The sequence below is a fragment of the Echeneis naucrates genome, chromosome 3 (assembly GCF_900963305.1).
Source record: "Echeneis naucrates chromosome 3, fEcheNa1.1, whole genome shotgun sequence".
Classification (NCBI taxonomy): Eukaryota; Metazoa; Chordata; class Actinopteri; order Carangiformes; family Echeneidae; genus Echeneis; species Echeneis naucrates.
This window is the reverse complement of record NC_042513.1, coordinates 5542891-5555312: the sequence shown is the minus strand read 5'-3', so window position 1 is coordinate 5555312 and position 12422 is coordinate 5542891. Positions and strand designations below refer to the sequence as shown.

The following is a 12422-nucleotide window of genomic DNA, read 5'->3' as shown; positions in this document are numbered from 1 at the left end:
GACCTGTTCTTTCATTCCATCACTATGTACCCCAGCTTTGACACCTCCACCTATCTGGACTTCCATCTCTCCAGAGATCTGCACAGAAACCCTCTGGACTCTCATAATCCTGAGTGAGGTGACAGGAAAAGCACAGAATCCTTCACTCCGCCAGTTCCTACCAGCACCACCTGCTTCCCTTCCTCTGTCCATCCTTCTGCTTCTTGTCTGTCCTTTGCTCCCCCCATATTCACCAGTGTAGCACCCTCCCTGCCACACAAATGTTATTTCACTCAATAAAGATCGACAAACTAGCTTCCATGAGAGACTTCTGGTCACACACACTGAAATAATAAAATATTTAGCTGCAAGAAGTGCGGCAATCTCATAAAAAGTTGGCACACCTACGAGGACAAATGCAGCCAAAAAAAAAAAAAAAAGAAGAAGAAAGCAGTGATCAAAACCTGTTTTTGGTTAATTCAAAAGCACATTTTGCTTAAGAAAACAACTTCCTTTAACACATTTTACCTTAAAAATGATTTTATTTATTAATACAGTGATATTCTTAAAATTGTGTTGCAGAGGAGGAAAAAGTCAGCCACACGTGAAGAGCTAATATCCAATTAAAGCCATGTTATATCTAAAAATAAAATGGTACTGGTGTGCCATACATAACATATTGTCTATTAGTACAAAAATACATTTAAGGGCACACAATACAGCATCCAGTATCACAAATCAGTGAGGGGAACACTTGGAGCACACCCTTGAAAAGAACAGGTTTTAAAAGTATTTAGGCCAAGTACTTTCCTGATCTCTAAATAGCCATAAAAAGAGTTTTTTGTGACCATAAACATTGTGAATATATTGGTAGAAAAGGTGTGATGTATTATTATTGGGTTATACGTTCCAAGGCTCAAGGGTATATCCAGAATATAAAGATAACCATATTCACTTTCTTGCATTTTTTTTTAAACATGTTTTCTCTAAATTTTATACAAAAAAGAAAGACATACAAAAAGTTCATTTACAAACAAAAGAAACAAGGCAATATGCTAGCTTTATTTACAGCCACTTCCTTTTTACTTTCTTGTATTTTTTTTATTTAAGTAATGCATAGCAGATAAAAGCATACGTTTGTTATCTTTTATCAACTGTTGTTATTAAACCCAAGTTCATTTATACAAAGGGTTCACAAAAAATGAAATGGCAAAATAAATGACATACCATAATTTATCATAACTTATTTTTTCCTTAATGAAAGTGAATAATCTGCAGATAAGGCATCACTGCTTATTTGTGTGAATGCAAGAGCACACAGCCAGAAGAAAGAGGAGATTCGTGTAGAGAGAGATAGGAAAAGATATGTGGAAAGAACTGAAGAGGTTACTGGACCTGAGCAAAGAACATGCATAGATCTCCCTCTGGCTGGAAGGAGAGACATGATACTCTGTAAGAAAATAAGCTACAAGATATTACTGTAGGCAAAGGTGGAATAAAGTAAGGGGTAATGGAAGAACATCTCTAAAATGTGCTGCTTGGGTTTGTATCCAGCTATCGTTTTGCCATCTCCAACAGAAACTTGCAAGCATCACCATATCTGGTTTTCTCTCGTTCTTTTTCAGTTCAGGTGACTGAAAGCAAATATGTATCCACGTTTTTCCACATTGAGGGAGCTTTATTGAAGATTTGAGGCAGATGTGAGTATTATTTTATTAAATCTTCACTACACTACTATATATACCCTATGCATATATAGCATAAATATTTCTGAAGCGTGTTTGCTTCATCACATCCATCCATCTAAATTCATGAAAAATGACATTAAACATTGACTGATAGTATATATAACGTCATCCCCAGTGGCATGGCATGCATCTATGGTTTCATTTCACATCAAAACTTCAAATTGGGAGAAGAATTTAAAGAACAGCTCTAAATGATCATCAGTGTCTCTCCTTCATCTGTTGGTGTAGTAAACAGGACTACGTGGATCTTCTTCATACTCCAGTGTGGTGTAAGTTTGTAAGTCTGGAGTGCACCTGCGTGTGTGTGTGTGTGTGTGTGTGTGTGTGTGTGCATGCGTGCGTGCGTGCGTGCGTGCGTGCGTGTGTGTGTGTGTGCGTGTGTGTGCCATTCTCTTTATTTTATCCACCGTTATTCCGCATTCAGTAACATCACACCGGCTGGTCTTTAAAAGTGGTCGATGAGCACAGAAACACAGTTGGCCCCCACCAGGTAGTTGGGGTCTCCGGGGAGAGACTTGTTCTGCCAGCTCTTGGGGTCACCTGAGGGGACACACGAGATCAGAGGAGGTCAGCGAGTGGGGGAAAAAAAAAAAAAAGAAACAACATTTTATGGCAAATGCAAGGTGTAATCCATTTTATGAGATCACAACCTCTTTTGTACAATAAAGCCATGAACTGTGAAATTACAAACCTTTGGCCTACGTCCCAGCATAGTAGAAGAGACTAGTAAAAGTGGTTTAATTTCTTTATGAATGTCCTCAGTCTCTTGTTGACTGCAAATTAAACCTCAGGGACTGGGAGGTCTCAGTGTAATTGCAATTCTAAACATACACGTCTGTGCCAAGAGGAAAGTTCCAGCGATCAATCACAGTAAGCCGAGCCAACTTGGCAGAGGTCCATCGATACAGTTGACAGACTATGTATGTGACAGCATGAATACAGCCTCCTTATTGAGATCTCCACATTACGCAGACTTTGTCACTAGTTTAATTGTGTAAAGGCGATAAACATGACAATCAGTAGTCCATCTTGAATTTGGTGACGTGTGCTTGGACAAAACACTAAACTCCAAACTGTTACCAATGACAAAGCTTGCACTTGCAAAATAATTCACTGTGACTGGTGTATGCTGGTGTTTCCTGCCCATCGTGGTGTTTTTAGTCATCTGCATAATTTTGCGCTGTGCTTTACATCAACAGTCCTGTTATGATACTCTAGATATCCGACAGTGCTTTTTGCTGCAGACTGTTCTGTGGTTGTCATACGGGACCATTTTACTTCTTAGATACTCATCTCCAGTCTATCTTGTAACACACATGAATGGAGAAAAATATATACAACTCACAAGTGATGAACCTCAGAACTTCATAAAAAAATTGCAGCCGAGTTATGAGCATCCATCTTTTGTTTAATTTCAAGAATAGATGTCAATTTTCCTTCAACTTTTCGCCTCAGCAAAATGCGACATCATTAACATCAAACATCAAGTTTCCAGATGGAAATGGCGACCATCATTTAGTGTTGAATGAATATTTGAGAAATATGACCAATTATTTTGTTATAACAAGAGTTGCACTTCAAAATTAAATATAAAAAAGGATTTTAAATTTATACTCTAGTGTTTCTCACCAAAATGTATTTTGACTATCCTCACCTGTTACTACAATTGTGATTATAAAATCTGAGAATCATCCCGATTCACTTTTTGTACTGAAAATTGTATAATATGTGGAAAAATCATTTCCCTAAGGAAAACAAGGCATATTGAGCCCAAAACTCTCCTTAATGGATTAATACATCATCTTGATATCAACCAGTGAAGAGCCAAGTTAGAATGAAAAATGCCTATCAATTAATGAATGACCCAGCCATATATGCTCCAGTGTACTCTCAATGCCTAATAAAGATATGAGTCTTTCCTTAGTGTTAATAGATGTTTTCTACTATGGTGCACGTACTTTCATATCAATTTTCCAAAGCTAGTGGTACAGTGTCAGGTTTCTTCGGACATTAAATTCCTCCCATGACATGAAAACTTACAGTGCATCTGGAAAGCATTCACAGCGATTCACTTTTTCCACATTTTGTTATGTTACAGCTTTATTCCAAAATGGATTCAATTCATTTTTTTTCCTCAAAATTGTACACAACACCCCAGAATGGCAATGTGAAAAAAGTTGTTTTTTTCTTTTCTTGAGACTTTTGCAAATTAATGAAAACGAAGAAAAACTAAGAAATGGCATGTACATAAGTATCCACAGCCTTTGCCATGAAGCTCAAATTTGAGCTCAGGTGTATCCTGTTTCTACTGATCATCCTTGAGATGTTTCTGCAGCTTAATTTGAGTCCACTTTTGGTAAATTCAGTTGATTGGACATGATTTGGAAAGGCACACACCTGTCCATGTAAGGTCCCACAGTTGACAGTGCATGTCAGAGCACAAACCAAGCATGAAATCCTAGGAATTGTCTGTAAACCTCCGGAACAGGACTGTCTCAAGGCTCAAATCTGGGGAAGGTTACTGAAACATTTCTGCTGCTTTGAAGGCCCCAATGAGCACAGTGGCTTCCATCATCTGTAACTGGAATAAGTTTGAACCACCAGGACTCTTCCTACAGCTGGCCAGCCATCTAAATTGAGCGATGGGGAGAAGAGCCTTAGTCAGGGAGGAGAGCAAGAACCCGATGGCCACTCTGTCAGAGCTCCCGAATTCCTCTGTGGAGAGAGGAGAACCTTCCAGAAGGACAACTATCTTCTGCAGCAATCCACCAATCAGGCCTGTATGGTAGAGTGGCCTGACTCTAGGAGTAGCCACTCCTTAGTAAAAGGCACATGGCAGCCTCCTTGGAGTTTGCCAAAAGGACTCTGAAACCATGAGAAACAAAATTCTCTGGTCTGATGAGACAAAAATCTAACTCTCTGGTGTGAATGCCAGGCGTCACGTTTGGAAGACACCGCTCATCACTGGGCAAATGCCATCCCTACAGTGAAGCATGGTGGTAGCAGCATCATGCTGTTGGAATGTTTTTCAGCTGCAGGAACTGGGAGACTTATCAAGACAGAGGGAAAGATGATTGCAGCAATGTACAGAGACATCCTGGATGAAACCCTGCTCCAGAGCGCTCTTGGCCTCAGAAAAGGGCGATGGCTTTCAGCAGGACAACAACCCGAAGCACACAGCCAAGATATCAATGAAGTGGCTTTGGGAGAACTCTGTGAATGTCCTTGAGTGGCCCAGCTAGTGCACAGACTTGAATCCGATTGAACATCTCTGGAGAGATCTGAAAATGGCTGTGCACCGACGCGTCCCGCCCAACCTGATGGAGCTTGAGAGGTGCTGCAAAGAGGAATGGGCGAAACTGCCCAAAGATTGGTGTTCCAAGCTTGTGGCATCATTCAAAAAGACTTGAGGCTGTAATTGCTGCCAAAGCTGCATCATCAAAGTATTGAGCAAAGGCTGTGAATACTTGTGCATGTGGATTTTTTAATTAATTAGCAAAAAATCTCAAACAAAACAAACAAACAAACAAAAAAAAATCTTTTTCCACATTTTCATTATGGGGTCTTGCCTATAGAATTTTAAGGAAAAAATTAATTCAATAAATTTCAGAATAAAGCTGTAACATAACAAAATGTGGAAAACCCTAACCCTACTTTCCAGACGCACTGTAAAAATTAAAAACCACCTACAAGGTGCATTATATTATCGATGTGTTTGTGTGTCCCCCCACAAGGTAAATGTAAGTTTGTGAACGACTTTCACACAAGATACCATTTAAAAGCCCTAACAATGTAGTGTGGTTTATTTTACTTAATGTTTGACGTTTAATTAGTTTCATGCAGTTTTCAAATCAAATCATTTTCTACATTAACCAGATATATATTAAAACAATGATCTAAAGTAGCACAAACACAGAAGAGAAGCTGTAAGACGTAGGAATTGTATAGGAGAAAGAAGGGAAGCAGCGAAAGAAAGTGAAAACCACAGAAAGAGAGATCAGTGGACCAGAGAGTGGCTTTGCTTTATAATAAAAGGATTAAGATGCAGCCTGATAATCCCTCCAAAATTTAGCAGGACCATAGCTTTAGTGGACATGTCATTCAGCTTTCCATGTCTCATGCTGAAGCTGAGATTAACAGCTAATTCTGACAACTGCCAAAGTTGCCAATACTTTTGACGAGAGGGTATGAGAAGGATAGTATTCAGAAAAGGCTTAAATCAAATGTTTAAACTTGTAAATTGGCCGCTTGGTCTTTAGTTGAATGCTTATCTATAATTATCTCTGTAGTGTCAAATAAATTGTGGTTTTGATTTTAATCATCCCAATTATGCATCTTCATCTCTTCATCTCATTTCTGTCCTGAATACACTGCTGATCAATTCCAAAGCAATGCAATACTAAAATATAATAAGAATGGATTTCACTGTTTTCTCATATTATGCTTTGCTGGCTTTACTTTGTTTATAGTTTGCCATTTGTAATATTGCATCTACTATGTCAAATGCCAAAAGCGAACAAGAATTTTGTTTCTTGGTCTACAAACATGGGAAGTTACTTTTCTTTGTTTGAATGCTCGTCTCCTGTAGCCTATGAAAGCAAAGAACATTTAAATTGTTGTGTATTTGCATACATTTTTTCCTACTCCATTTTCAAAACTGAGCTGAGCTGAGGCCAGTCTGAAAACCTGCCTGAAATCCCTTATACCTGAAAGGTGCCCTTAAAAAACAAATAAAGAAGAAGAAGAAAAAAAAAAACCACTGGGATGAAGAAAGCTAAATTTAGATAGCTGTATTTGACATGGGAACAAGATATCTTTGAGGTCCTTTGAGTTTCTTTGGAGGATAATGTCAGGCATTGTTTATGAGTGTCCCACTTTCCAGAAGATGTATAAGCTGTTCTTCAGTTCAGGATTTGGGTGGCTACGTGAGAAAAATCACTTTCTGAAAAAAGCATGCATGATAATTCTACCTGATGAAATTAAATAATTGTATAGCCAAGCATGCGATGAAAGCATGCATGTTAAATGAAATGAGATAAAGTTGTTAAGGTGAGTGAAAGGTGAAAATTTAGTGACAAATAGTGCAATTAAAGCATGTGAAATTATTAAATAGCACATAAAATGTGTGATACAGCAAATGTATGAGTTTACTAGAACAAATGGTGGAAATGAATTAACTGAAAGATATAAATATGAAAAACAGATTTTACCCCTATATTTGTTCTTAGGCATCTTACAAATTCAAAAACATTAAAAATGTTTGTGTGTAAGCTCCTGAGTTAGAGCGATACAAAAATAGTGGTAAAATCTCATTAAACAGTGACCCACAACCCATAAATTGTCACACAGCCAGCCCAAACGACCCCGAAGAACAGAGAGAGCAAAGCATACCCGACAAGGAGTCGGAGGATTTTAGAGCAAAAGACCAACCATCAGGGGTCATTGACGCACAGTGAGGTAAGCGCAGCTCCACGGGCTTCAAAAACTTGAGGCCATGAGGTCCACACATCACCAGAGGGCTAAGCAGAGTCTCTCCTGTAAACACAAACACCGAACATGGCTTTAAACACAGGATGATTACAGAATTATTAATGTAAGCAGATCTTTAAAGCATTTTTCTGCTCTAATCTACTTGTGGTTTTGTGTATATATGTATCTTTGACTAATTTCTTTGACCACTTGGGGGCAGCAGGAACAGGTTGTGAACTGTCACCCTGACACATCAAAAGCAAATTAATATGGTATAAACAAACTGTGGCCTTTTTACACCTTTAGTCCTTACAGTGGCACATTATCATGTTTCTGGTTAGCTGATTATCATATTAAGTCCAATATTCATTTTAAGCTGTTTTGGTCTTAACTAACTCAATAGTGTGTTCTTTAGCTGTTCAGTTCACTTCGTTGCCAGCTAGTCACTAAGTGTGTCTATTAGCTTTTTAAAGCTGGACAGATATTGTGCCATGGACTCAGTCGCAGTGAGAATGAATGGCAAACATTGAGCAGAAGTACAAGGCTCAGTAAAGATGACAGAGGTGGATATCATTATTATTGTGACTTTTGTTCAAAATACTAATAATGTAATCGATACTTTTAAATTGACAAGAATATGACAAATTGTTGAGTTAATAATTGACAGTCAATTGGCATGGTTTCTCTTTTACCTCTTCACAACAAGCACAATTTAGCTCACAATCAAAATTTACTGCTCATCTAATAATTTAGATGTTCATAAAGAAACCCCCCAGGGTTCTCCATTTTTGCATTAAGTTACCTTTCTCTTTGTCCAGAGGTGGCAGGATGCTATTGTCTCGGCAAACCTTGAAGTAGATCTCCTGCTCCACGCCTTCAGGAATGGCACCTTGTGGAATAATTATGCTGACACCTGTCTCAATGGAGCTCAGGACACCACCGTTACAGTTGAAGATACCTCGAGCAGTAGCAACCACAGTGTGGCCCTCATCTTCATCCTCATCCTCCAGGGCACTGGGGCTGCATGACAGATAACTTTACTGTTATGCATCTATATATAACTGGACGTCCTTTATTTCTTCTGCAGTCAGACTGAGTTCATTACCTCACAGGGATGGCCTTGGGCACAGAGTTGACATTGTTATGCTGGTATTTGGAGCGGTGGTCCACAGTGCGAGTGACAGCGTCCAGACCCCTGTCGTGGTCTGTGTTCTGCGGCTGTGGAGGTATCTGAGGCTTCACTGGGCTGGAGCTCCGGCCCTAGTACAAGCACAAAAGGTTATAAAGAATAATGGGACATCATCATTCCTCACAATCACAAAAATGTTGCTGTTATGTTAAGTTTTTTTTTCTTTTAACACATGGCAGCAGATCTGACTGCTAAAGTTGATTTTGTCAATATACAATGTAAATGTCAGTTTTTAAGACCCTCTTAACTGAGCTATAATGATGGCTGGGGACAGTCTGCTTACCTTTGGAGCAATCTCAGGCTTGTCATTAGGCAGAAGGTTGTGGTTGAATTTAGGACTGTCAAACATACGGGCAAAAGGCCTGGCAGAGGTGGTATAGGGTTTAGGTGTATAGCGGTTGTAGCTGGATGCTGGTGGTGCACCGGTGCTAGTGACTGTTTTTGAAGGCTGTTCACTCGTGCCATTAACTGGAGACTTCTCAGGGAAACTCTTCTGAGGCAGGAAGTTGGTCTGGACTGTGTCCTCTTGGGCAGGAGGTTTGGCTGTGAATAAGCCACAAGGAACAACATGTGTTTGAGGTGTATTCTGTATAAATGTTTTTATTAGTACGAAATCTCTCAGAAGAGACTACCTGCTTTGTATGTTTAACTTTTTTCCTTTAAAGAATTAAATCAAATTTTATTCATTTTACCTTCAGATGAGGGTTTGGGCAGTGTAACAGGTGGCAGAGATGGCATCACCTGGGAAACAGGTTCATATTTTTTCTCCGCTGGACTTGGTTTCTCCACTGACTCTGTCCTGTATCACCACACAAATAATAGGTTCACCAAGACATAAATGAAAAAAACATAGGGATGCTGATATCACCAAAGAAACTTTCATCTATCTAATCTAAGAGGAAAAAGCCATTTCACATTTCATGACAGCATGATATTTCCAGTGACTGAAAATATGTTTGGGGCTGACCAATACCTTGGGTAGTTGTGCGCTATTTGTGCTTGTGGCTGGGGTTTGTTCGGGCCAGCTTGGAGTCGGTCAAAGTAAGACAGCTGTTTTCTGTAGTAGTCCTCATCCTCATCAGGGTCGTAATGGTTGGAACGCACAATATCATCAGCTACCTTGGACTGGGGCTTCTGTGGCTCTGGAGCTCTGGGTTTATGTGAAAGAGAAGTCAAATAGATGAAGTGAGAAGTAGAGATGTTAAGATTGCAGTAGAAAAATTTACAATGACAAATAACCAAAATAAACATGGCTAAGAATATTGGTAAATTATGTGAATATTATTTACAGGATGTGCAAAAATACAGTTGAAGAGTGTGAATGCAAGCTTACCTAAAGGTTTTTTCTTGATCCAGGTTGCTCAGAGAATTTGCTTTAGGGATTACTCCACCTGATTTCAAGGGTAAGTCAGCTGTCTAAAGGAGTAAAAGTAATTAACCTTACCAATGAGGTAAAAATGAAATGTTCATTGTAAAGTGTCACTTTCAGAAGAAGTTAGAAATTAAATGCAATGCTCTATTAACTACTACTTCTGCATGAGCATACATCGCAAGAGTTTACCCTGCTCCCAGATGAATCCCCTGCATCTCTGGCTCGGTCCATGGACACAGAGCGTTTGTTTTCAAACATCTTGACCCTTGTCAGGACTGACTGGGGCCGCATGGCGGGGTCATCCTCCTGCTGCTCATCTCTGACATGTGCATGCTTCGGAGCATCCACCGGGGAAGTTGACGGAGGCTCTGCTTTGGAAGAAGGTGTGGGGCTACTTTCAGAGTTTACAGGAATGGGGTCATACTGCTGAGGTTTGTAGCCTTTATGTTGCAATGTTGGTCCCTGGTTGTAGACAGGCCTCTGGGCAGCAGGGTCTGAGGAGCGGGCAGAAGCTGGATATGTATTCAGGTGAGAATCCTGGTCATAGTGCAGATCAGGTCCTGAAGCAGGAGGTGGAGGATCATCATAACGGACAGGCCCTGGACCTGTAGGTTTACCATAGCGAGGTCGTCCATCAAATCCCTGCTGAGTTGGGGGTTCGTCATAGCGGAGAGGAGGGGTATATTGGGACTCAGGGCCATCACCGTATGGCAAGCGGGGGTCATATCCCTGGGAGTTGGCAGTAGAGAGCAGCTGGTTGTAGGGGTTCCACTGTTGCTGGTCGTAATGAGGCACACTGTTCTCGTAGGGTGGGTTGGAGTCATAGTTGCGGTACTTTGGCTCTGGATAAACACCTCCACTGCTGACTCCACTACTGCTGACATCATACCGATTTGGTGGGTGGTCATAATCTCTGTATGGCTGCTGGTCAGGGTGATAACCCTGCTGAGGGTTGTATGTCATACCCTTCATGCTGTGAGCCATTCTCCCTGCGTTGTCTGTGTTGTATGAATCCTTTGGAAACATCTACCAAACAAATAAAGAACAAAGAATTAAGGTTAAGAATTGTACAGGATCCAATAACATATTTTATACATTTATAAATAAAAACTGGACATATAAAGAGTCAGTTATAGCATGAGAAGAGAAGAATATTAAAGCAAGTCTGTGAAATTAATTGGAGAAGAGAAAAACCAGAAGAGAAAGACCTGTAATAGAGAAACTGAGATGGAAGGGTTACTAGTTGGATCATATATTGGATTAAACAAAAATTGCAGCACAACCAGACTGTTTGCCATTCAAAAATATCTCCATTTCCACCATGAAGTCAAATTAAACACTGAAATAAATTTAAGGATAACAAAGTGGTTGGAAAAAAAAACAAAAAAACAACAAAAACAGTGGGTTCCATTTCCCATTATTTCTTTGGATTCCTATGTCCTGACAATCTGGCAAAATGTGAAAATCTTATATGGAAATGGATTGTGAGCTTGCTCAAGAGGGCCAATTAATAATTTGACAAATAATTAATTGGATTCGTCACACGTGTGCACTACACTGGCATGGAAAATGTCACCCACTGCCTGGTCAGTATTTTAAATGCAAATTAAACAACCATAATAATATTGAAATGTACAAGCACATACCCATTATATAAATACATATATAAATAAATAATCCTATTTATGAAGTAGCCAATAATTATCCATCAAAGTTTAAAGAATTACTTTGTTTAGATGCTTTTGTGATTTTGAAATGGTTGTTTTTCAAAAGATATGAAATAGTTGGAAATTTATTGGATACTTTTACAAGGAAAATAATCATTTAATTTAACTGATAAACACAGCACAAACAGATCTACTTCTAGAGGTTATCAGAGAATGAGGCAAATATATTGCAGCCATGCAGAAGATAAGCAACAGTCAGAGCTGCAGGATTTCCATCACTCCTCTACAAGTAGGCAAAATAGCACAGCCATCACCTCCAAGCCCACTGTTGTTTACCAGCACGTGCACACACATACACACTCTTGCACGCACTATTAACAACTTCACACACACACACACACACCCACAAACAAACATCTCTGTCTCCTTGGGGCAGCACTGTGGTCAGCACACATGCAGGACAGAAGGAGAGAGAGAAGCGTGGCAGCACTAAGTAGGAAGGTAAACAGGAAGCAGCAGCAACAGCAGCACAGGAGATCAGCCAGGTCAGATGGAACTGAGCTGAACCGGGCCAGGTCACGGAGCATCCAGAGGCAGTCAGATGGATACCTTTGGTTCAGAACTGGCCAATGCAGGCTGTAGAGGTTCTGGTGTGATGTTCTGAGGGGCTAGCTGGGGGGAGGGCCTCCTAAGTGATTCAGCCTCTGCGTTGGGGCTTGGCTGGCTGTGGGGAGCTGCAGGAGCCTCGTCAGGGCTCAGAACCCCTACAGTTTTTACAGTAACGTCGACAGCAGGGGGCATTGTCTCAGCCAAGGGCTCAGGCTGCTGGGGGATGTTAGGGACAGCAGCGGCCTCTGCTTTCTGTGAAGTGGTTCAGAAATGTTTAATAACAGGCGCTGACACACTACGGTGCAGTATTAACAAATGCTACTACCTTCATAGGCATTCTACAATGGCCTGCTCCTTACTTGAGCCTAGAGCTTGCACTGATATAAACA

General features: G+C 40.2%; 1 protein-coding gene across 1 annotated transcript in view; it reads right to left on the bottom strand.

Moving 5' to 3' along the window:
- Positions 1-501: 501 nt before the first annotated feature.
- Positions 502-12422, bottom strand: part of tjp1a (tight junction protein 1a) — a 79094-nt gene continuing 67173 nt past the window's right edge. Inside the window, 10 exon segments of the mRNA XM_029497402.1 lie at positions 502-2267; positions 7119-7262; positions 7999-8216; positions 8302-8456; positions 8669-9042; positions 9078-9184; positions 9359-9535; positions 9719-9801; positions 9947-10783; positions 12034-12285. Coding sequence (XP_029353262.1) covers positions 2173-2267; positions 7119-7262; positions 7999-8216; positions 8302-8456; positions 8669-9042; positions 9078-9184; positions 9359-9535; positions 9719-9801; positions 9947-10783; positions 12034-12285 — 2442 coding nt within the window. The 3' untranslated portion in view covers positions 502-2172.